At 38.1% G+C, this 21,838-nt stretch overlaps 1 protein-coding gene across 4 annotated transcripts in view; it reads left to right on the top strand.

The window, feature by feature from the left end:
* The window catches only part of PPFIA2 (PTPRF interacting protein alpha 2), a gene marked incomplete at its 5' end in the record, with an annotated part of 484,274 nt that overhangs the window by 434,618 nt on the left and 27,818 nt on the right, over window positions 1-21,838 (top strand). The window contains 4 exons of one of the 4 annotated variants that reach the window (XM_082256724.1): window positions 49-249; window positions 998-1,060; window positions 4,080-4,109; window positions 7,141-7,316. In XM_082256724.1, the coding sequence (XP_082112850.1) occupies window positions 49-249; window positions 998-1,060; window positions 4,080-4,109; window positions 7,141-7,316 (470 nt within the window). Of the gene's footprint in view, window positions 1-48; window positions 250-997; window positions 1,211-4,079; window positions 4,110-7,140; window positions 7,317-21,838 lie in introns of those variants that run through there. The other 3 variants (XM_082256723.1, XM_082256722.1, XM_082256721.1) reach the window with 3 other exon arrangements.

Raw genomic sequence — 21,838 nt, forward strand, 5'->3', positions numbered from 1 at the left:
AGATGTAAGAAACAGTTATATAATCAATCAAAATACTTTTTCTTCTAGTTATGGCTTGGAATGCCAGCCTGGTATGTTGCAGCTTGTCGTGCCAATGTGAAAAGTGGTGCCATTATGTCTGCATTGTCAGACACTGAAATTCAGCGAGAAATTGGGATTAGCAACCCCTTGCATCGCTTGAAACTTCGCCTTGCTATTCAGGAAATGGTCTCACTTACAAGTCCCTCAGCTCCTCCAACGTCAAGAACAGTGAGTCTACTTCTTCTACTTTTACCCTGGGTATACACCGTAGTTAACAGAATGTCAATATATAATTATTATTAACTGTTCTAAAATTTTCATTCATGTCTTTTATATGGGGCCATTTTATCGTGCATGAATTCGTTTTCTCTGCATATCAAACAGGGGTGACTAGTTTAAATCATTTATATGACTAGGTGTTACAAAGATGTGTTTTCCTATAAATTAGCTTTTTATGGATGTCAAAGCTTCACAGGAGATTGAAAAAAAAAAAAAACCCATATGCATAAAAACTTGGATATTATTATATACAATTTGGCAGCTATGTGTCGCTGCTGAACATCCTATTGAAGTAAGCCCAGTAATGATTTATAGGGATCTTTATATTATGTAGTGCACCTATAGAAGGGAGCTCTTTATATTATGTAGTACACCTATAGAATGGAGCTCTTTATATTATGTAGTACACCTATAGCATGGAGCTCTTTATATTATGTAGTACACCTATAGAATGGAGCTCAGTTTTACTCTGTTATTCAGCAAACATTCTTCATTTAAAGGTATATGAAAATGGGCTTTATTTCTGTATTTACAATATAGCTCGTGGGGGATCTTGGGACATCTATGACGCAGAAGCATTTAGCATATCTGCTGACTGTGATGTTATTACACTGTTAACAGTGGTGCTGACTTTCTTCTTTAATGCTGCTTACCTGATGTGGATCTCAACCTGCTCTCCCATGGGCCCTCTCATTAGCCGTCTGGTAATGTATGGGTGACCCATGAGGAAATGGAGACTCTAACAGCTCCTGCCAAAACGGTAAGTTATTAACCACATTCGTTTTTAATGTCAGTCATACAATTTTAGATACATTTTAGTCGTTTCTAGTATTACCAGGGTTTTACAAGCCTATAATTACCTATGTTGCACATGTATAGTTTTTAAAGGAAGTGGCATCATGAAAGAAACTAACACCATTGCTATTTCTCATGTGTAGCTGGACAGCCCCTGCACAGCAAAGATTTAACAAAAAACAAGAAAAAAAAACAAGTGGACATTGACTGTTTATCAGTCAGATTCTACTTTTGTTTTTGTGTACACATTTGCATATGAAACCAAAAATGAAATGCCACTTCCCCTTTTATTAAATATATACAGTCCTATATACATTATTAGTGTACAGTATGCATGTACTGGAGAAATGCATGTAATCTTTTAAAATACTAATCAGATTACACACTAAAATTGTTTTAGAGGAACTGATAAGGTATTTAAATATACACATTCAATATACAAAATTCAACAAAAAAACTTTATTTTGTAGAAAAAACAATGATCAAAATTAGAGAACAGCAATGACTGTAGCATGGAGAAAGATTACAATTAAAATTTTTGAAGGTTACAACAATCAACAATTAGTAGGAAGTGTATAAGTCCTTGATTTGAATGACTTCAGCACAACTGTGGCCACAGGACATCACTAGTCTCTCATACTGCTCTGGTGTGATTTTGTTCTTTCAGTCTCACAGTTAAGTGACTGTAATGTGTTTCTTTGCCATAACTTTGTCCCCAAGGATTTTCCTGGAGTTTTCTCTTGGGTTTAGATCAGGACTCTGGGCAGGCCATTTCATTATTTCAATGTTTTCAGCTTCAAAGAGTAATTATCCCTATAATTATTAGCCTTATAAATATATCCCTATAATTATTTAAGCATCAAGTCAATTAAATTCCAGGGACACTGATCAGGTCAGTTAAGTAGCAGAGGGGGTTGTTAATCAGTTTCAGCCGCTTTGGTGTTGATTAAATTAACAATAGGTGCAGTAGATCGGCAACAATGAGATGGCCTTCAAAACAGAAATGGTTTTAAAGGTGGAGGCCACTGACATTTTTTTCCCTACTCATCTTTTCTGACTGTTTTTCACTAATTTTGCATTTGACTAGAGTCTGTGTCACTACTGGTAGCATGAGGCGATACCTGGATCCTATAAAGCTTGCACAGGCAGTCCAACTCCTCCGGGATGGCACATCAATACGTGCCATTGCCAGAAGATTTGCTGTGTCTCCCAGCACAGTCTTAAGAGCATGGAGGAGATTCCAGGAGACAGGCAATCACTCTAGGAGAGCTGGACAGGACTGTAGAAGGTCCTTAATCCATCAGCAAGACCAGTATCTGCTCCTTTGTGCAAGGAGGAACAGGATGAGCACTGCCAGAGCCCTACAAAAATACCTCCAGCAAGCCACTGGTTTGAATGTCTCTAACCAAACAGTCAGAATTAGACTTAATGAGGGTGGCCTGAGGGCCCAACATCCTCTAGTGGGCCCTGTGCTCACTGCCCGGCATCGTTGAGCTCGATTGGCATTTGCCATTGAACACCAGAATTGGCAGGTCCTCCACTAGCACCCTGTGCTTTTCACAGATGACAGCAGGTTCACCCTGAGCACATGTGAAAGATGTGAAAGGTTCTGGAGAAGCCATGGAGAATGTTATGCTGCCTGTAACATTGTTCAGCATGACAGGTTTGATAGTGGATCAGTGATGGTCTGGGAAGGTATATCTATGGAGGGACGCACAGACCTCTACAGGCTAGACAGTGGCACCCTGACTGCCACTAGGTATCGGGATGAAATCCTTGGACCCATTGTCAGACCCTACACTGGTGCAGTGGGTCCTGGGTTCCTCCTGGTGCATGACAATGCCTGGCCTCATGTGTTGAGAGTATGCAGCCAGTTCCTGGAGGATGAAAGAATTGATACCACTGAATGGCCTCCACGCTAGCCTGACCTAAATCCAATAGAACACTTCTGGGACATTATGTTTCAGTACATCTGACGGGAGCTTAGTAATGCCCTGGTCCAGATCTGGAAGGAAATACCCCAGGACACCATCTGTCGTCTCATTAGGAGCATCCCCCGACATTGTCAGGCATGCATACAAGCATGTGGGGGCCATACAAACTGCTGAGTACCATTTTGAGTTGCTGCAATTAAATTTCAGCAAAATTTACAAGCCTGCTGCATCAATCATTTTTTAACTTTGATTTTCAGGGTGTCTTTGAATTCAGCCCTCTGTAGGTTAATAATTTTCATTTCCATCAAATGATGTGGCATTCTTTTGTTCCTAACACCTTACCCAGTCCATATCAGTATAGATATTCAACATGATATTTTTTCCCTTTAGAGATCTGATGTGTTTTCAAAGTGTTCTTTTAATTTTTTTGAGCAGTGTATGTATATATATAAATATAAATATATATATATATATATAGTGTTTTGTTATTTATTTTTTGCGTATGTTTAAAGACGTAGTTAACCACTCTTCATCACAGCAATACAATCAGCTCAGTTAGGCACTGGAAAGAGCATGATCTGCCTGCATTGTGGACTGTGCTTTGCAGTCATTATTCTTTACACTTTTTTCTTTTTTTAGAAAGCTTAAGGACCCGTTTACAATGTATTAATGCACATTATGTTATGGCAGCCCTTTGAAACAATAAGGCTTGAAATGCATCCTAACAAAGATGTTTTTGAGTAGCACAGCCCAATGCACTGCCACAGGCTGTGGTGCATCCCCTGGGGTGCTGGGGTACATTGAGATACCAATTAAAAATGAATGGCACTGTAACAGAGTAACCCAAGTTACATGTGTTACCGTGATGAGTTAGTGCAAATTGCTCCTAAAGAAAAGCAAAATACAGCAACCACTACATTAGGCAAGCAATTATAACATCATACATTTATGTGCTAAATATTACACACTTTCTTTTATGTGGAATCAAATTTGTTTAATGACCTGTTTTTATTTTTATATGTGTTTTCATTTTTTCTGCTGATCATGTAGAAAGAATCGGAAGAAGGTAGCTGGGCACAGGTATGAACACTATTGCTGCATAATGCATTTTTTTCAAAAAAGTATCAATGTAGACATCTTGGGCTATATTTAATGACAGATCAGGATGATGTTGAAAAGTATATGTAGCGTGTTTTTTTTTTGTTCATGATTTTAATCATTTTAAACTGAGGACTATAAATGAGGATACTGAAGTCTATTGATTTCTTTTAATCTTCATATAGTTCAGGCCAGTGTTTTTTCCTGACTTACTTTCATTGGCTCACACAGCCTTGCTCCCCCTTCCAGTGGTCCTTCTCCTCCATCCACTCACTGGATCCAAGCCCCTAATCTTTTTCTAGCTTAAACGGTCACCCAGCCTATTCCTTGCTATCCCAACTACACTGATTGACAATTAGGAGTACAAGCAAAACCAACCAACTAATCAAGACCAAAGATCATTAAATATTAAAATTATAAAGAAAACTTGATCATGACAACTAAAATTGTTCCAAGAAAATAACAATATGTACATTTTATAGGAATATTTATTATGCAACTAAAAGAAAACAAAATATTTTATAGGTTGCATGGGGCAGTGTGATTCTTGTATGGCCAGGCTGAGTTCTGCCTGCTTGTCCAAAATTATTAGGCAATGGGATATTTTGTTTTATATAGCCCAGTGGGTGTTTCTCAAAAAAGTTTATCTAAGACCAGCTTAGATAGAATGTTGGTGGTCATGATTCTGTTTGGCTACATATAGGGTTGGTTTACTAAAGGCAAATAGACTGTTACCTTTGCAAGGGAATTTTCCCTTAGCTTAGTGAATGTGGTGAAAATACACTTTACAAAGAATACTCAATCACATGCAAGGAAAATAAAAACATGATTAGAAGATGGAAGTCAGGGGAGCTTTATCTAATTCACTAAGCTACTGGAAATCTTCCCAAACAAAGTAAAAGAAAAGCATATTTGCCTTTAGTAAATTAGTCCCATAAAAATAACAAACAATTGCTAATACAGTTGTAGCACCCTACAGGTAGGTGCTAGGTAAATGTATAGTGGGCCTTGTCTGCCTAACAGTAGGGCTGTGATTTATTTAGTTAGGGTGTGAGGGCTTCCAGATGTGCCTGCTGAGGGGAGAAGTATCCCCATTGGCTCCTGTGAGAGGCTTTTCATAGGGCAGTGTGGGAAGCCTAATCAGGGGACACATCCAAGCTTATAAATTCCCCAGAAGGCAGATTATGCTGCAAAGGATGCTGGGAGTGGGTATAAGTTTGGGAGAAATGCGTGACAGGATGTCTTTGGTGGGAGCAGAGTCCCAGGAGGGAGAGTACGGCTGTCTCACTTCCTGTCTGAGGAAGCGGATGGCTCGTGGTGTCGCCTGAGAATCCAGAGAGGGTTGAGCTGAGCTGAGGGGATCTGTTGTGCCGAGAGCCTGCGGAGCGAGAGAGGGGTCCAGTCCCAGGAAAGCCTACACAGGTCATGAGTACTGAGGATTGCTCCTGGGAGTCTGCCAGAGTCATAGGGAACCACTCCGGAAGAGGTTCAGGGATCCAGTGCCAGCTAGCTTAAAGGTGTACCTAGGTTGAGGACCCTGAAGTTACAGAGGGGGGTACATAGTCAGTGAATCCTGAAGAGTTCAAGGTTAAAGGGGGCACCTGCCTATGGGCCTTGAATTGGACAGTGTGTGACAGTTGAGAGTTGCAGCTTTGCAGAAATCTACAGTGTATTACCTCAAGCCAGTACAAGGCTGGAGGGGAGTATCTAGTGACTTTGCAGTGCGGCAGTGTCAGTGATTCTACAGTTTACAGTCTTGGGTCTTCTGGACTTATTGTCGAGGATCCAGCACTTCTATCAAGCTACAGTGTGTTCTCAGTGTTAGTGAGCGTTGGCTGGCATCAAGGAAGCGCCAACAGGCATTTTTCTAGGATTAGGTCCCAAGTGTAATTAGTTAAGCCTAAAGGAGTATCCCACTCATTCCCTTCCCCCATCCCCATTTCTACAATAAAACCACGAAATCAAGATGCCGGAGTTGTTCATGTCTCAGTTCTCACACCCAGGGTCGCAGCTCACATGGGTTGGAGAGGTAACCAGTAACAATGGCAGACCCGCATCAGGCCACAGACCTGGAAAACCTGCTACAAAGTAAAGATAAAAATGACTGTGGAGTGCTGAACAAACCTCACTTTAAATGGCTAAATGAAGCATCCAAATAAATACTCACCTTTCCAAGGAAGTGATTGATTTTTTTCAGTTTAAACATGGAGGGCAGATGCCACCATTACTGATGGTATTACCTTTGGTCACACATAATTAGGAGGGGACCACATGGTAGTAATCTGTGCTCTTTGAGGACATTCATGGTTAGATTTACTAATTGATTGTGTGCACATTGATTGGGTTTTATCTCCCTTGTTTGCTTTAATTTACACAGAGTTGCATTTGAGTATTTATTTGATTTATTTAGACATTTATAGTGAAGGTTTGTTTAGCACATTACAGTCAGTATTAACTTTACTGCATTGGAGTAGAGACACATTTTTCTTTTGTTTGTTATTTTGCTGGGTGTGGGAACACATTCTAAAGCTGGCAGCCACTCAGTAGCCAAAATATTAGGGAGGTTTTTGTGGTGGTCTGTAAAATTGTTAAATTAGCCTCATAGTCTCTATCAAACTGTGTAGCCTTTCAGAAACAGGAGTGTTTATTTAAAAATCATGTAACAATTTAATTCCATGCAGGTTATTTTTTGTTTTACAGCATCATTATGAAGTTAGCACCTTTTTTTATTGTTTAAGCAGTTAGCACTTTTAGCCTTTTTGTCAATTATTTCCTGGAAACTAATTTTTTTTTTCACTTCATTATTTTACTACTATGTGTAGTTCGGGAGCATAAAATCACAGATACATTCATGTTAATTCTGGATTGTAAAACCAAGAATAGTGGAAAAGACTAAGGGGTGGGGAGCATGAAAAATTATGTAAAACACTGTATAGGCTAATGCTTTCTATACTAAATTATGTGTTAACAGTACAGATGTCTATAGTAATTTTCCATAAAATGTGCTTTTTAGACATTGGCATATGGAGATATGAATCACGAATGGATTGGGAATGAATGGCTGCCTAGTTTGGGCTTACCTCAATACAGAAGCTATTTCATGGAATGCCTGGTAGATGCAAGAATGTTGGATCACCTGACAAAGAAAGACCTGCGAGTGCACTTAAAAATGGTAGATAGCTTTCATAGGTAAGTGCTAAAAAAAAACTGAGCGAAGGGTTAAAGCTTAGGCCCTATTTCAGTCATTTTTTACATTTTTGGATAAATTGTGTGGTTTTTGTTACTGTTTGTGGACTCATGAGGGAGATTTTCCCTCACTTCCTGTTCCTGTAACAGATAGGCGATAAAAGGTAGGCAGTATTTGCTAAGAAAATAAACACTATTGCTATTTCTGCAGTGCATGCTAAACTTTAACTCCACCTTTTAGAAATAATTATAATTTGAGTGCATCATTGCAGTTTAACCCCTTGAGTACCAGCCTGTAATACTCTTTCATTTCCAAGTCATTTTTCAGTGAAGTTTGATAGTTTGACTGACATGTAGCCGTGTATACCCAAATAATTTTATTTTATCATTTTGTTTAGACTAAGCTTTCTTTTCTTGGCATTTATTAAACACTGGGTTTTTGTTGTTTTATATATATATATATATATATATATATATATATATATATATATATATATATATATATATATATATATATATATATATATATATATATAAATAAAGGTAAAAAGACAGTTAGAGCCAGTTCACATTAGAGCGATCTGACTTGCCGGGGCGACCTCACAAGTCGCGGTGCGACCTTGGAGCGGCCGGCATGGACTTCATAACATTGAAGTCTATGCAGGTCGCTCCGGGTCGCCCCAAAGAAGCTCCGGACCCTTTTTCTAAGTCGGAGCGACTTGTGTCGCTCCTATTAGAACGGGTCCACAGCTTCTCTATGGCAGGCGACCTGTCAGGCGACCAGGTCGCCTGACAGGTCGCCCTAGTGTGAACCGGCTCTGAAAAGGTTTTCTTTACTTTGTTACAAAACATAACAAAAAAAAAATGCCAGGACAGTATAAACACCCCTGAAATAACCCCTTTTTGAAAGGTAGACACCCCGGGGCAATCTATTTTTTTTGGCCATAATTCTTTAAAAATTAAGAAACATGCTGGCATTAAGGTAGTTAAAACAGGGAGATTGGTATTGGTGCACTAGATACAACATATAATTTATGTACAGGTCATACATTGCGGGAGGAGGTGGTGAAGGGGTTGATGTACAGGATAAGGAAGGTGAAGACATTAATATACACTCAATATAGAGACAGGATAGAGATGAGCTGAGATGAGGAGGGGGGTAAAAGGGTTTTTAAAAAAAAAACAATCCCACAATAAAATTAATGAAATCAGCTGCTGCCTATTAATCATACATTAAGCATTTGTTCATAATATTGTCTTTCCTATCCTTTCTCTACTCTATAGTGGGAGGACTTTGAATGTAAAAAGTAGTATGTCTGCATTTTGTTTTCAAATGTTCCATCAAAGCATTCACAAGCCACATAGTCAGTTTGAATAGCTTTCTGCAAGTTGCCTGCATACTGACAGCATGACTATAGACACAATATAATAGTTGCATAGTTAGTCTGGCTAAAAAAAGTCCATCTAGTTCAACCAATAGAAGGAAAAAAATAAATTGTATACATATATATATATATATATATATATATACACAATCCTATACCCACATTTGATCCAGAGGACGGCAAAAAACAAAAACCCAATAAAGCATGATCCAATTTGCTCCAGCAGGGGAAAAAATTACTTCCTGATCCCCTAAGAGGCAATCGGATATTCCTGGATAAACTTTACCTCTAAATAATAGTGTATTTGTATGTATGTGTATCTAGGAAAGAATCCAGGCCTTTACTAAAACAATCTACAGCTGGCCAAAACCACCTTTTGAGAAAGTATATTCCAATTAAGAGGTGGGCATTATTATTATTAATATTATTCAGGATTTTTTTTAATGCCAGCAGTTTATGCAGCACTTTGCAATATAAAGGGGGACAGTACAATTATTATACAGTTCAAAACAGAAGGAATGGGGGGGGGGGGGCCTGCTCATGGACATTACAATTTAAAGGAAGGGGGAGGAGGTATAAATGGCAAAAGCTGCAGGGGATGATCTGGTGGAGGTGACTCAAGTACAGTTCTTAGGTTGAGGTGGGGTAGGCTTCCCTGAATGAGTTTTCAAGGATCGCCTAAAGGCAGACAGGGTAGAAGCATACTGGGGTAGGGAGTTCCAGAAGATGGGAGAGAGCAACAGTAGTGGCGGTAGTAAAGTGGTTAAAGTGAATCCTTATCCAAAACCAAAATAAAAAGTTTGGGCTGGAGTGGGGAAGTGTTATCTGTGGCCCTGTTGATTCAATCTTCATTTACTTCTTGATGCGGTAATGACTTGTGCCAGGTCAAAAAAGCAAGTAGAACTCTCTAACAGGCACACAGCGATAGAATAAAGATTAGATTTAGATTTAGGTTTTATTATGTTCCTTATTGGAGATTTCTCTTATTTCCCGCTCTTGGACAATATTGTCACTGCGGCGTGAAGGGTCATCACCCTAATATGACTTCAGACTGCAACATAAACTTGTCAGAGGTTCTCTACTGGCCAAAACCTAAGAAATGGTTTGGGCTAAAGTTATACTTTTAATACTATGGTGGTGTTACCTATTTGTCAATTGTTGATTTGTGACTTCTTGTAGAAATGAAGTTGCCAACAGGGAAGGTGATAAAATGCTGCTTACAGGCCATACAAGCCACACATGCTGAGATGGCTGAAACACAGAGGGCAGAGGAATTACTGTTAAGGTCATATCGGTGCTAACAAGTCTCTGACATATGTGTTGAAACAAGTCTCGAGATCACTAAGATGTAAAAAAGCAAAACGCAAATGGTGTTCAACCGTTTTCCTTTCCGAATGCTGTAGTGATTTGTCACGGATGGATGGCAGCATGGCAAAATAGTAGATAATAGCATGTATCACCAGCACATCTTCTGCTCCTCTTCAAACTCCTTCAAGTGTAACAAAGCTATAGCAACACTTTAGAATTAAACACCTGGTTGCTATCCTTGTGTTAAATAAATATGAATTGAATAGGAAGAAAATCTGCATGGTTTTGTCTTGCAAAATGAGTCGCTACTTTTCACCATTTAAGCCAGGTAAAAGCATTTTTTTTACCAGCTAAAACTAATGCTGGAGCTTCCATATTAAGGAGAGAGTATGATGGGAGCTTTAACTGCCCAGCAAACTGAGCTTTCAGTGACAATATTACAGCAGGTTTTAGAAGTGTTGTATATATGGGCATATTCACATGCAGGATAAACAGGCACCTATTTTAAGATTTTATATAGAATAGGAAAAAAGATTTAAATTGCAAATACAACTTTCTAAAGGATGAAGAGTAAAGCCACGATAGGCTTTTGACTCTTGGGGGGATTTAAATAGAGATACAACAGCAAGTGGTAGGAAATCCTACATTTCCAGATTTACAGCTGAGAGAGGATGAATCTCTCCAGCGGAGATACAGACTGACAGATACAGGCTGTGAGCCAGGCCTTTTCTTCCAACATCAGTGCCTGACCTCACAAATGTGCTTCTGGAAGAATAGTCAAACATTCCCATAGACACACTCCTAAACCTTGTGGACAGCCTTCCCGGAGGAATTAAAGCTGTTTTAGCTGCAAAGGGTGGGCCAACTCAATATTGAACCTATGGACTAAGACTGGGCTGCCATTAAAGTTTATGTGCGTGTAAAGGCAGGTGTAATAATACTTTTGACGATATACTGTGTGAGATGTGGTACAGGTAGGTATGCATTTACAAACAAGCGGCTGCACAGTTTCGGACATGCATATGTCCTTCATCAAGCTGAATGTATAGCACTAATGTTTTAGGTTGCATTTTATTTTCCCTCTCACAACAAATGTAGGCATAAACACAGGTGTATCCCCTCACCACTACTTCTGTGAATACCTGAATCAACCCATCTTTATCTAATCTGCTTCCACAAAGACACCATATCTATAAGTTTATGTGTCTATATACAACTATCTCACTTCATCTCTTATTCTAATTAAATCAAAAGCATAATATAACTACCTTCCATCCCATTATATCTACACTAAATAGCAATTGTACTATTCTATTCTACTGTTCTATAACAAATATAAACATACAAGAATAGATAGATACAAATATAGATTTATATAGATTTATATGGGTTTGCATAGTATTAACCCCTACTGCTCAGCATCAAAATCCATATTGATTGGAAAAGCATTAGCACAATGTTTCAGGGCATTTCTTGATTCTTCCTATTTCTACAAAAAAAAATTACACATACGAAAGAGAAAAAAATCACTATTCATTCATAACTGTGACTATAAATTTTTCCTCATCCTACAGAAACAAGTATCGATCATAATCTTTGTTCAAACCGTATTGATGCAAAGAATTTAATTGTTTTATCCACCATACTTCTGTCTGCCTAAGTTTAGGGATCCTGTCTCCTCCCCTTTTGTCTTTCTTTATCTCTTTGAAGATCATAAATTGTAGATCTGTATCTTTATGGCCATATTGCATGCAATGTTTTGGAACTGGTAAACCTGGCTGATTTTTCCTAATTGATGACCGATGTTGTGACATATGGTCCTTCATTTTTTGGGTTGTCTGTTTGACATATATCAATCCACGTGGACAGATCAGTATGTAAAGCACATACGATTTCTGGCATGTGTGGAAACCACGGATTCCGTATTTCTTTCCACTACTGGGGTGCACAAAGCTGTCACCTTTTCTCATTAATTCGCATTGCACACAGCTGAGACACGGATACGATCCATTTCTCCCACTCCCTAGGAAAGTCCTTTTATCTGTATTTCTTGTTTTTTGATGTACGAGTATATCACTTATTGTTCTATTTCTTCTATATTGGAAGTAATCTATCTCAGGGTATGCACATTGCTGGAGACCCCAATGTGTTTTTATTATTTTAAAGATGTTCTTATTATAGCTATGGTACTGCATGGAGAAAGGAAGACATTTCATATTACGTTTTATTTCTTTTAGGAGTTCTCACCATATGTTTCAGTCTTCCTAACTCCTGCCACACCATATTTGTTGGATATTCGTGATTTTTAAATCTTTTACACTTTCCTCTATTCTTTGTTGCTTTTTGTTCTCATTGCTCACAATTCTTTCTCCTCTAATTAATTGACAATGTACAATCGGCCTAAACACATGAGAAGGATGGGAACTTAATTAAAAAATGTAAACGTAGTGTCCACAAATGACACAGATTTACCACCTACACACATAGTGAATTTTATGTGGATGATAAATGAATTGAGTATCTCATTGAATATATGAAGGGTTCCAATGTTGCCCCGCCATGTTGCATACACATCATCAACATAGCGCCACCATGTGACGCAATGGTTTTTAAAAATGTCATCATTGTGTAAATATATCTCTCAAATCTATGCATCAAGGTGCAAGGGAAATGACAGAGCAATATTGGAACCCATTGCAACACCATTCAGTTGTTGCACAAACACATCCTGAAAAAGAAAATAATTGTTATTCAAAATGAACTTCAAAAGTTTTTCAAGCAGCTAGATTTGTGCTGTAGAATATAAATCACTTGTTTTTATCAATTCTGTGGCTTTTGTGATTCCTGCATCTTGCGGTATGGACGTGTATAGGCTATTTTCATTCCATGTTACTAGAATATCATACTCTTGCTAATCAGGTAATTATTTAAGTTTTTGTAGAAAATCGTTTGTGTCCTTGATATATAATTTTGTTCCTTGTATCAAAGGGGATAAAATGTTATCCAAAAATTGTGAAGTAGGGACAAAAATAGACTCCCTGCCCCATTCAATCAGACATCCAGGGGGATTCTCACTTTTTTAATGAATCTTCGGAAGGGTGTACAACACAGGAATCCTAGTATGTATGGGTAACAAATGTTCATAGAGATCATATTTTAATTATCCTTTCCTTGAGGGCTTGTTTTAAAATTTCCTCAAATTGTTTACGTATACTCCAAGTGGGATCACTTGTCATTTTTTTTGTATACATCCTGATAATCTAGCTGTTTCTTGATCTCATTCTCATACATTTGTCTGTCCATAATGACGATTGAGCCACCTTTGTCAGCTGGTTTCATTTTTAATTTCCAAATCTGTACAATATTTAGTCATATTAGTGTCCAATGTTTCCTTCAGTTTAATGAATTCCTCAGATGAGACTGCTGTTTTTAACTCATTCTCCACTTTAGATAGTTGTTCCGAAACCACATCCAGTTCCTTCTGTATGTGTGAGATGGTTAAAGTCATCAAATCGAAAAAACATTTATTCAAGATTTGCATAAATGTGCCCTTATAATCCTCATTGTCGCTGAACAAAGTAGAAGCCAGTTTCACCCTTGATCCTCTTGGGATCTGCTGTACCCGATTGTACTCAGCCAGGGTTATTCCATGCTACTCCAAAGAGATGTATTTCTTTTGTAATTTTTACCACAAATGAGTATTGTGGAGTATTACCAGCTAAAAAATCTCTAGATCCTCCCACTCGAGATAAAACACAAGGTGATTGGTGCAAAAAAAGTCCACTGAATCACTAGTTTGACTGTGGGGGGGAAGGGGAAAAAATGTATAGGGAAGACATGGCATGTAAAGTTTCTGTGGCTTCTGCCCACTGTAGTGGCTACTTGTGGAAGAGATAGAAGTAGCTCTGGAGGTTAAACAGGGGGGGGGGGGGGGCACAGCGCCTTCTAAGTGCAGCGGAATGGTTGTTTTAATAGAGGTATAAAAAACTTACAATGGTAAGCTCGTTAAAAGCATGTAATGCACATAAGGAAGTCTGGTATCGCAATCCTGGGGGTCCTAGATATCGATCTCACCGCTGGCTCTCATGGCATGGAGGGTTACTCGGTGGTTGCCACAGTGTCCGGAGTCCATGGAACACACGATGAGTGGGTAAAGAGGACCGAGACATCACTTCCTGGTTGCGATGTGTAGACGTAAATGGCGACGCATTGTGGAGCATGCACTCCTTCTTCAGGCCATATGGGCTCCATATTGGATTAGGGTTTTTATGCCCACAGACAGTACGTAATTCTATAGTGGCCTTGGTGGGGCCAAAAATTCTTAGGAAACACGGTAGCCATGGAAATACGTAGATATACAAGACAACAAACAAACATACATGGACGATGTGTGTAATGATATAGGAAAGTGGTTGTAATGGTGCTTGAGGCTAGGCTAGCCTTGGAGGCCATAGGTTGACTGTCCATTAAGCTTCTGGGGCAAGCTCTTTGTAAAGAAACAGTTTGGTGAGTGGGAAATATGAAGAGGTGGGCGGCACTTACAAATGTGAAAATAAAAATAAATGATAACAATATTATTATAATAAAAATATGAATATGAGTAAAACAATAAAAAAGTAGTAGTGGAAGAGCTATATGTATGGTAAATTTGTATGAAAACATATTTATGTGTGTATATATGTGTATATATATATACACACACACATGTATATGTTTGTGTAATATTCCGCAAATGGTCACACAAGTAGTAACCATATAAAGTCTCTAGGTATACTACTATAGTTAAATATATTCAGAGAGGCGCTATCAAGTAATACAATGGATCTACTCATATATAAATTCTTATGCTATGGATAGGGTACCTAATTTGTACTCTTTAATCGGACTAACAGGGGGACTCAAGGGATGAGAACTTAAATCTAAAAGGAAATATAGTAAAAATGTGTTGTGAATGTGAAAACATGACAGAGTCCCTATGGGGAAGGGGGGGGGGAATGAAGGGGGGGGGAGGGGAAGGAGGAAGGGGCTACAGGTAATGTTGAAGGTGGTGAGCTATTTAAGTGTGTTAACTTCAATCTCTTCATTGAGGCCCCCAGGCGTGAGGGTGTCCAGAGTGTATATCCAGAAGATTTCTCTGCGACAGAGTCATTTGAATTACTCTGCCTATCGAAGAGAATCTGGGATAGACTCAATTATCCATACGTAGATGCCAGTGGAAGATTTGTAATGATGCTCAGCAAAGTGTATGGGTACACTATGTTTATCTTTGCCTACTTCAAATAAAGCGACTGTGTTCACTAAACCGTTTTCTCAGTGTTCTGATGGTGCGTGCGTAGTATATGGACACATAGATCTCTAGATAGTGTGTCTTTGTGGAAGCAGATTAGATAAAGATGGGTTAATTCAGGTATTCACAGAAGTAGTGGTTAGGTGATACACCTGTGTTTATGCCTACACTCATTGTGAGAAGGAAGATAAAAGGCAACCTAAAACATTAGTGTTATACATGCAGCTTGATGAAGGACATATGCATGTCTGAAACTGTGCAGTCGCTTGTTTGTAATTGCATACCGGACTGTAAATGCATGAAGATATAAAGTGAAGATAGAAAGAAACTTAAAATTATTGAGATTAATAAATGTAGGAGCTTGGAGGAAGGTGAGAAAACAGGGCGTATGTTGGCGGTGATTGCAAATGGTCAAACCCAGTCAAATTTTATTACAGCTATTAACACAGCAGAGGGAGTTTGTTCTCATAATCAACAGGACATCCCAGAGACCTTTCAGACATTTTATAGTGACTTATATAGGAGCAAGGTAGATTATCCTATGGATAATCTCAGAAACTTTTTGGGAACAATGAGGCTCCCTTCTGTTTCTGAGGTGGCAAGATGTGAGCTAAATGCTCCTTTGACTCTGGCTGAACTACAATGGGTAGTAGCGGACTCCCCAGGGGGTAAGACGCCCGGTTTGGATGGCTTACCAGCGGAAATATTTAAACAATATGGCTGCCGGAGCTTCTGAAAGTTCCTAATCAAGCTCTGGACTAAATGGAACTTCCACAGTCAATGAGGGATGCATGTATTATAGTGATTCCCAAGCCAGGAAAAGATGTATTGCTGTCAGAGTCTTACCGTCCAATTTCATTACTGAATACAGACATTAAGATTCTGGCTAAGGTCTTAACATCTAGATTTAGTAAAGTGATACAAGATTTGATACATCCATATCAGACTGTCTTTATTCCTACAAGATCCACGGCAGTAAATCTTAGGAGGCTTTTCTTGAATATGCAGTTACCAGCTGATAATGCGGGATGGAGGGCCATCTTGTAACTGGACGCTTCAAAGGCTTTTGATAGCTTTGAGAGGCCATATTTATGGGAGGTTTTGGATAGGTTTGGATTAGGACATGATTTTATACGCTTGGCTAAATTATTATATGCTGCCCCGAGAGCATGTGTACAAGTTAATCGTTCAGTCTCTAATTTTTTTCCACTTTTTACAGGAACGCGTCATAGATGTCCCCTATCTACCTTGTTGTTTGCGCTGGCCATAGAACCATTAGCTGAGGCAATTAGGCAATCAAATTATATTCATGGTTTTCAACGGGGGGGGGGGACAGATATGAAAAAATCTCACTTTATGCCGATGATGCGCTTTTATTTTTGGGAGATACAGAGGGATCGCCAATGTTGCTTATGAACCTTATACAGACCTTTGGCTCCTTTTTTGGGTTTGTTATTAATTGGGAAAAGTCGGTTCTCTTTCCTTTGGATACTTATGATTTATCATTGCCAGTATGATACTCAGCGCATTAGGATAGAATATCATTTTATGTATCTTGGGATTTGGATTTACCCCCAGTTAAAAAGACTACCTGAAATATAATCTGAAATATAATCTATCCCCTCTCTTCCATAGTCTTAAAGCTAAAATTAAAGTATGGTCTAGATTACCCCTGTCCGTAGTAGGCTGTGCTAATTTAATTAAAATGTTTTGGACCCCTCATTTGCTTTATATATTTCATAATTCACTTATCAGGATTCCCACCTTGTGGTTTAAACAAATACAATCCTTGTTCCGAGGGTTGATTTGGAAGGGGGGTATATCCAGAATAGGATTAGCTGTCCTTCAAAGACCAACAGAGGTGGGAGGATTGGCAGTCCCTCCTCAGAAAATGTATTTTATTGCCTCCCAATTACAGCACTTTGCGGGATGGGGTGAAATTAATTTGAGAGACCCTATACAAGCTCTATTAATGGATGGGAATATGCGGTATCATTTTATGGCACAGCTGGAGGCTGGGCTGTTTACTAGAGACAGAACACTTCTTACTTTAATACTTATGCAAAAAGTATGATGGGATTTCAGTTTATACACCTATTTGGGGAAATTATGCTGAACTTGATAAACTAAAAGGTTTTGATAATTGGCATATGGGGGGCTCCAGTTTGTTTTACAGATGTATACAGATGGAACCCTAAAGTTATTTCAAAACTTGCAGGAGACTTATCAATTTTCTCGCCAGGACTTTTTTAAGTTTCTACAGTTACAACACGCACTTCAAACTCAATTTAAAAATGTAGAAATGACGCCGAGACCCATGATAATAATGTCACTTCTTGAGCGGACTGTCAAGAAAAAAGACCCCATTTCTTCCATATATAATATTTTACAATACAGTACGCAAGATATCAAGACGGAGCAGGGTAGGAGGGAGTGGGAGGGGGATTTGGGTGATATTTCTGATGAGGAATAGCAAAATATTTTACAAAAAATACTGACAGTATCCTTAGTACCAACACAGCAACTGTCACAGATGTTTATATAATATAGAACTTATCATACACCTATTAAGCTGTTTCGATGGGGCATACGGGAATCCCCGGACTGCCCAAGGTGCCGGCAACCAGCGGCTGACTTTTTACATATGCTGTGGAGATGCCCTAAGTTTTTAGATATTGGAGAGAGCTGGTGAACATAATAAATAGCGTACTCGGAATTCAGAATTTTATGGATCCTAAAATATGTCTTTTGAGTGGTTTTCCAGATGACACATTATCGCCCACAGTTGAAAACATTACTAAACAGGTTATTATTTATAGCTCGAAAAAGTATACCAGCGGAATGGTTATCCTCTACCCCGCCTTCTTTGGAGACTGGAGACTCCAAGTAAATGATGCTCTGTTGAGAGAACAACAAATATATAAGAATAGAGAAAATTTACAAACGTTTTATAAAACATGGGAGCCTTGGTTTGTATACCCTGATATGATCCCTTTTTCTCTATCCATTGTTATAGGGGGATAATAGGGATCATTGTGTAAAGCTATGAAGATTATAGACTGAGATGAATAAAGATAAAATTATAATTGGCAATGGAAGGTAAAGACAATGCTACTATATATGGTATGACCAAAGTGATGGATTAAGAGAGAGAGGAATTAAACTTTTAATTTTTTTTTTTACTGTTGAGGTTCTGTGTGGCTTAAATGTTGTGTTTTGTATGTTTGAAAAAATCTTGAAAATTCTAATAAAATTATTGATTGGAAAAAAAAAACAATTATTGAGATTGCATCTCCAATTTTTTGATGAATGTCTGGTGGAATCAGAGGAGTACCACATCAGATGTAATCCTGTGAAAAGGAACTGGTTACACAGCAGAGGTGTCCCACCTTGAAATTATATTACACTTTGTTTGGGATTTCACACTTCTCTATAAATTAAATTGAATCCAGGAAATATGTTTTCGTTCTCAAGAGAGGAGGCCACACAGATTGTATCTCGAGTGGCAGGATCTAGAGATTTTTTAACTGGTAAAATTCCAGTTCACAATACTCGTTCTCGGGAAAAATTAAAAAAGAAATACATCTCTTTGGAGTTGCATGGATTAACCCTGGCTGGGTACCATCAGATACAGCGGATCCCAAGAGGATTAAGGGTGAGAAGGAGTCCTACTTTGTTCAGCGACAATGAGGATTATAAGGGCACATTTATGCAAATGTTAAATAATTGTTTTTTCGATTTGATGACTTTAACCATCTCGCACATACAGAAGGAACCGGATGTGGTTTCGGGACAACTAGCTAAAGTGGAGAATGAGTTAAAAACGGCAGTCTCATCTGAGGAATTAATTAAACTGAAGGAAACGGACACTAATATGGCTAAATATCATAAAGATTTTGAAAAGGAAAAATGAAACCAGCTGACAAAGGTGGCTCAATTGTCATTATGGACAGACAAATGTATGAGAATGAGATCAAGAAACAGCTAGATTATCAGGATGTATACAAAAAATTACAACTGATCCCACTTAAAGTATATGTAAACAATTTGAAGAAATTTTAAAACAAGCCCTCAAGGAAGGGATAATTACACGTGATCTCTATGAATATTTGTTACCCATACATACTAGGATTCCTGTGTTGTACTCCCTTCCGAAGATTCATAAAAATAGCGAGAATTCCCATGGGCATCCGATTGTATCGGGCAGGGAGTCTGTTATTGTCCCTACTTCACAATTTTTGGATAAAATGTTATCCCCTTTGATGCAAGGAACAAAGTCATATATCAAGGACACGAACGATTTTCTACAAAAACGAAAATAAATACCTGATTAGCAAGAGGATGATATTCTAATAACATGGGATGTAAAGGGCCTATACATGGAATCCGTGGTTTCCACACATGCCAGACATCGAATGTGATTTACATACTGATCTGTCCACGTGGATTGATTTTTGTCAGAGAGACAACCCAAAAATGAAGGACCGTATGTCACAACATCGGTCATCAATTAGGAAAAATCAGCCAGGTTTACCAGTTCCAAAACATTGCATGCAATATGGTCATAAAGATACAGATCTACGATTTATGATCTTAGAAAAGATAAAGAAAGACAAAAGGGGAGGAGACAGGATCCTTAAACTTAGGCAGACAGAAGTATGGTGGATAAAACAATTAAATTATTTACATCCCTACAGTTTGAACAAAGATTATGATCTACTTGTTTCTGTAGGATAACATTTTATAGTGACAATTATGAATGAGTAGTGATTTTTTTTCTCTTTCATATGTGTAATTTTTTGTAGAAATAGGAAGAGTCAAAAAATGTGCTGAAATATTGTGCTAAGGCTTTTCCTAATCAATATGGATTTTGATGGTGAGCAGTAGGGGTTAATGCACTGCAAACCCATATAAATCTATGTGATACTTTGTATTTTTGTATGTTTATATTTGTTATGAGTTCCTTAGTATAGATATAATGGGATGGAAGGTAATTATATTATGCTTTTGATTTAATTAGAATAAGAGATGCAGGGAGATAGTCATATACGGACACATAACTCTCTAGATACTGTATCTTTTTGGAAGCAGATTAGAGAAGGGTGGGTTAATTCAGATATTCACTGTGTTTATACCTACGCTTGTTGTGAGAGGGAAGATAAAGGGCAACCTAAAACATTAGGGCTATACATGCAACTTGATGAAGGACTAATGCATGTCCGAAACTGTGCAGTCAGTCACTTGTTTGTAAATGCATACCTACCTGTAAATGCATGAAGATATGAAGTAAAGAAAGAAAGAAACGTACAATTATTGAGATTGCATCTTCAATTTCTTGATTGATATATATATATATATATATATACACACTATATATGTGTACAGTATATAATGTATATAATGTACCTCCATACATTTAGTCAAAAATCTCTCACTTTTAGACTAAAAGATTTGATATTCTCATATATTCACTATATACTGTATGTATGTGTATATATATATATATATATATATATATATATATATATATATATATATATATACTATATGTATAGAGAATATATGAGAAAATCAAATATTTTAGTCTAAAAGTGAGAGATTTTTGACTAAATGTATGGAGGTACATTATGTTCTACTGAAAAGCAAACGCTTTGACAACAAGTTGAGCTGTGTTGCGTTGCCTTTATGTAATTTCATAATGCAGGGACCAGGAGTCACTTTCATAATGCAGAGACCAAGGGCCCCTTTCATAATGCAGAGACCAGGAGCCCCTTTCCTAATGCAGTGACCAGGGGCTCCTTCAAACAGACTGTTAGAAGTGTTTCACTTTTAGTTACGAGGACATAATACTTGATTCTTCTGTGTAGAAATGGACATGATGTCCTCCTCCTGCAGCCCTTCATAATGCAGGGAGCTGGAGCAGTTTCATAATGCAGTGGTCAGAAGCTACTACAAAAAAACTAATGAAAGAGGGTGCACCAGTCTAGTGTATTTCGGAGCCAGAGTCCCCAAAGTAGACCTAGTATAAATAAAATGCCTCTTACGCATAAGCATGATATGTATAAAATTAAATAAGTGCGCAGGATCAGTAGTGTGAATAGCTGCAACCTTTGAACCAAATGGTGATAAAATTGTGTAGAAAAGAAATCAGGTGCGCTAAAATTCACTGGTGTCACAAATCAGGAAAAGGTGTGACACTATAATGAGTGTCCCCCATATACCTGTGATGTGTTTCCAAAATTGATGTGCACTTGAACGGGTGTACAGTAAATACTATGCACCCTGGTGCATATACTTGGGTGTGTTATGGTGAATAGGTGATGATAAATGGATAATGTGATACCAACATAAACCAACAAAGTGCACAAGTAATTCAAAGAAAAAGTGTCCAATATTTCAATGGTTGCCACCTCAGTGTATAGTCCATATACATATAAAAGTGCATAAAGTCCCAATCGTCCCCTCACAGGCTAAAGTAAAATCCACTCTGTGGGTTCCTCTAGATCCGTGGGGTGCAGATGGGTTCCACCACCTTTGTGGGGATT

The sequence above is a fragment of the Pelophylax lessonae genome, assembly GCF_965119305.1.
Source record: "Pelophylax lessonae genome assembly, chromosome: 4".
In the NCBI taxonomy this organism is placed as follows: domain Eukaryota; kingdom Metazoa; phylum Chordata; class Amphibia; order Anura; family Ranidae; genus Pelophylax; species Pelophylax lessonae.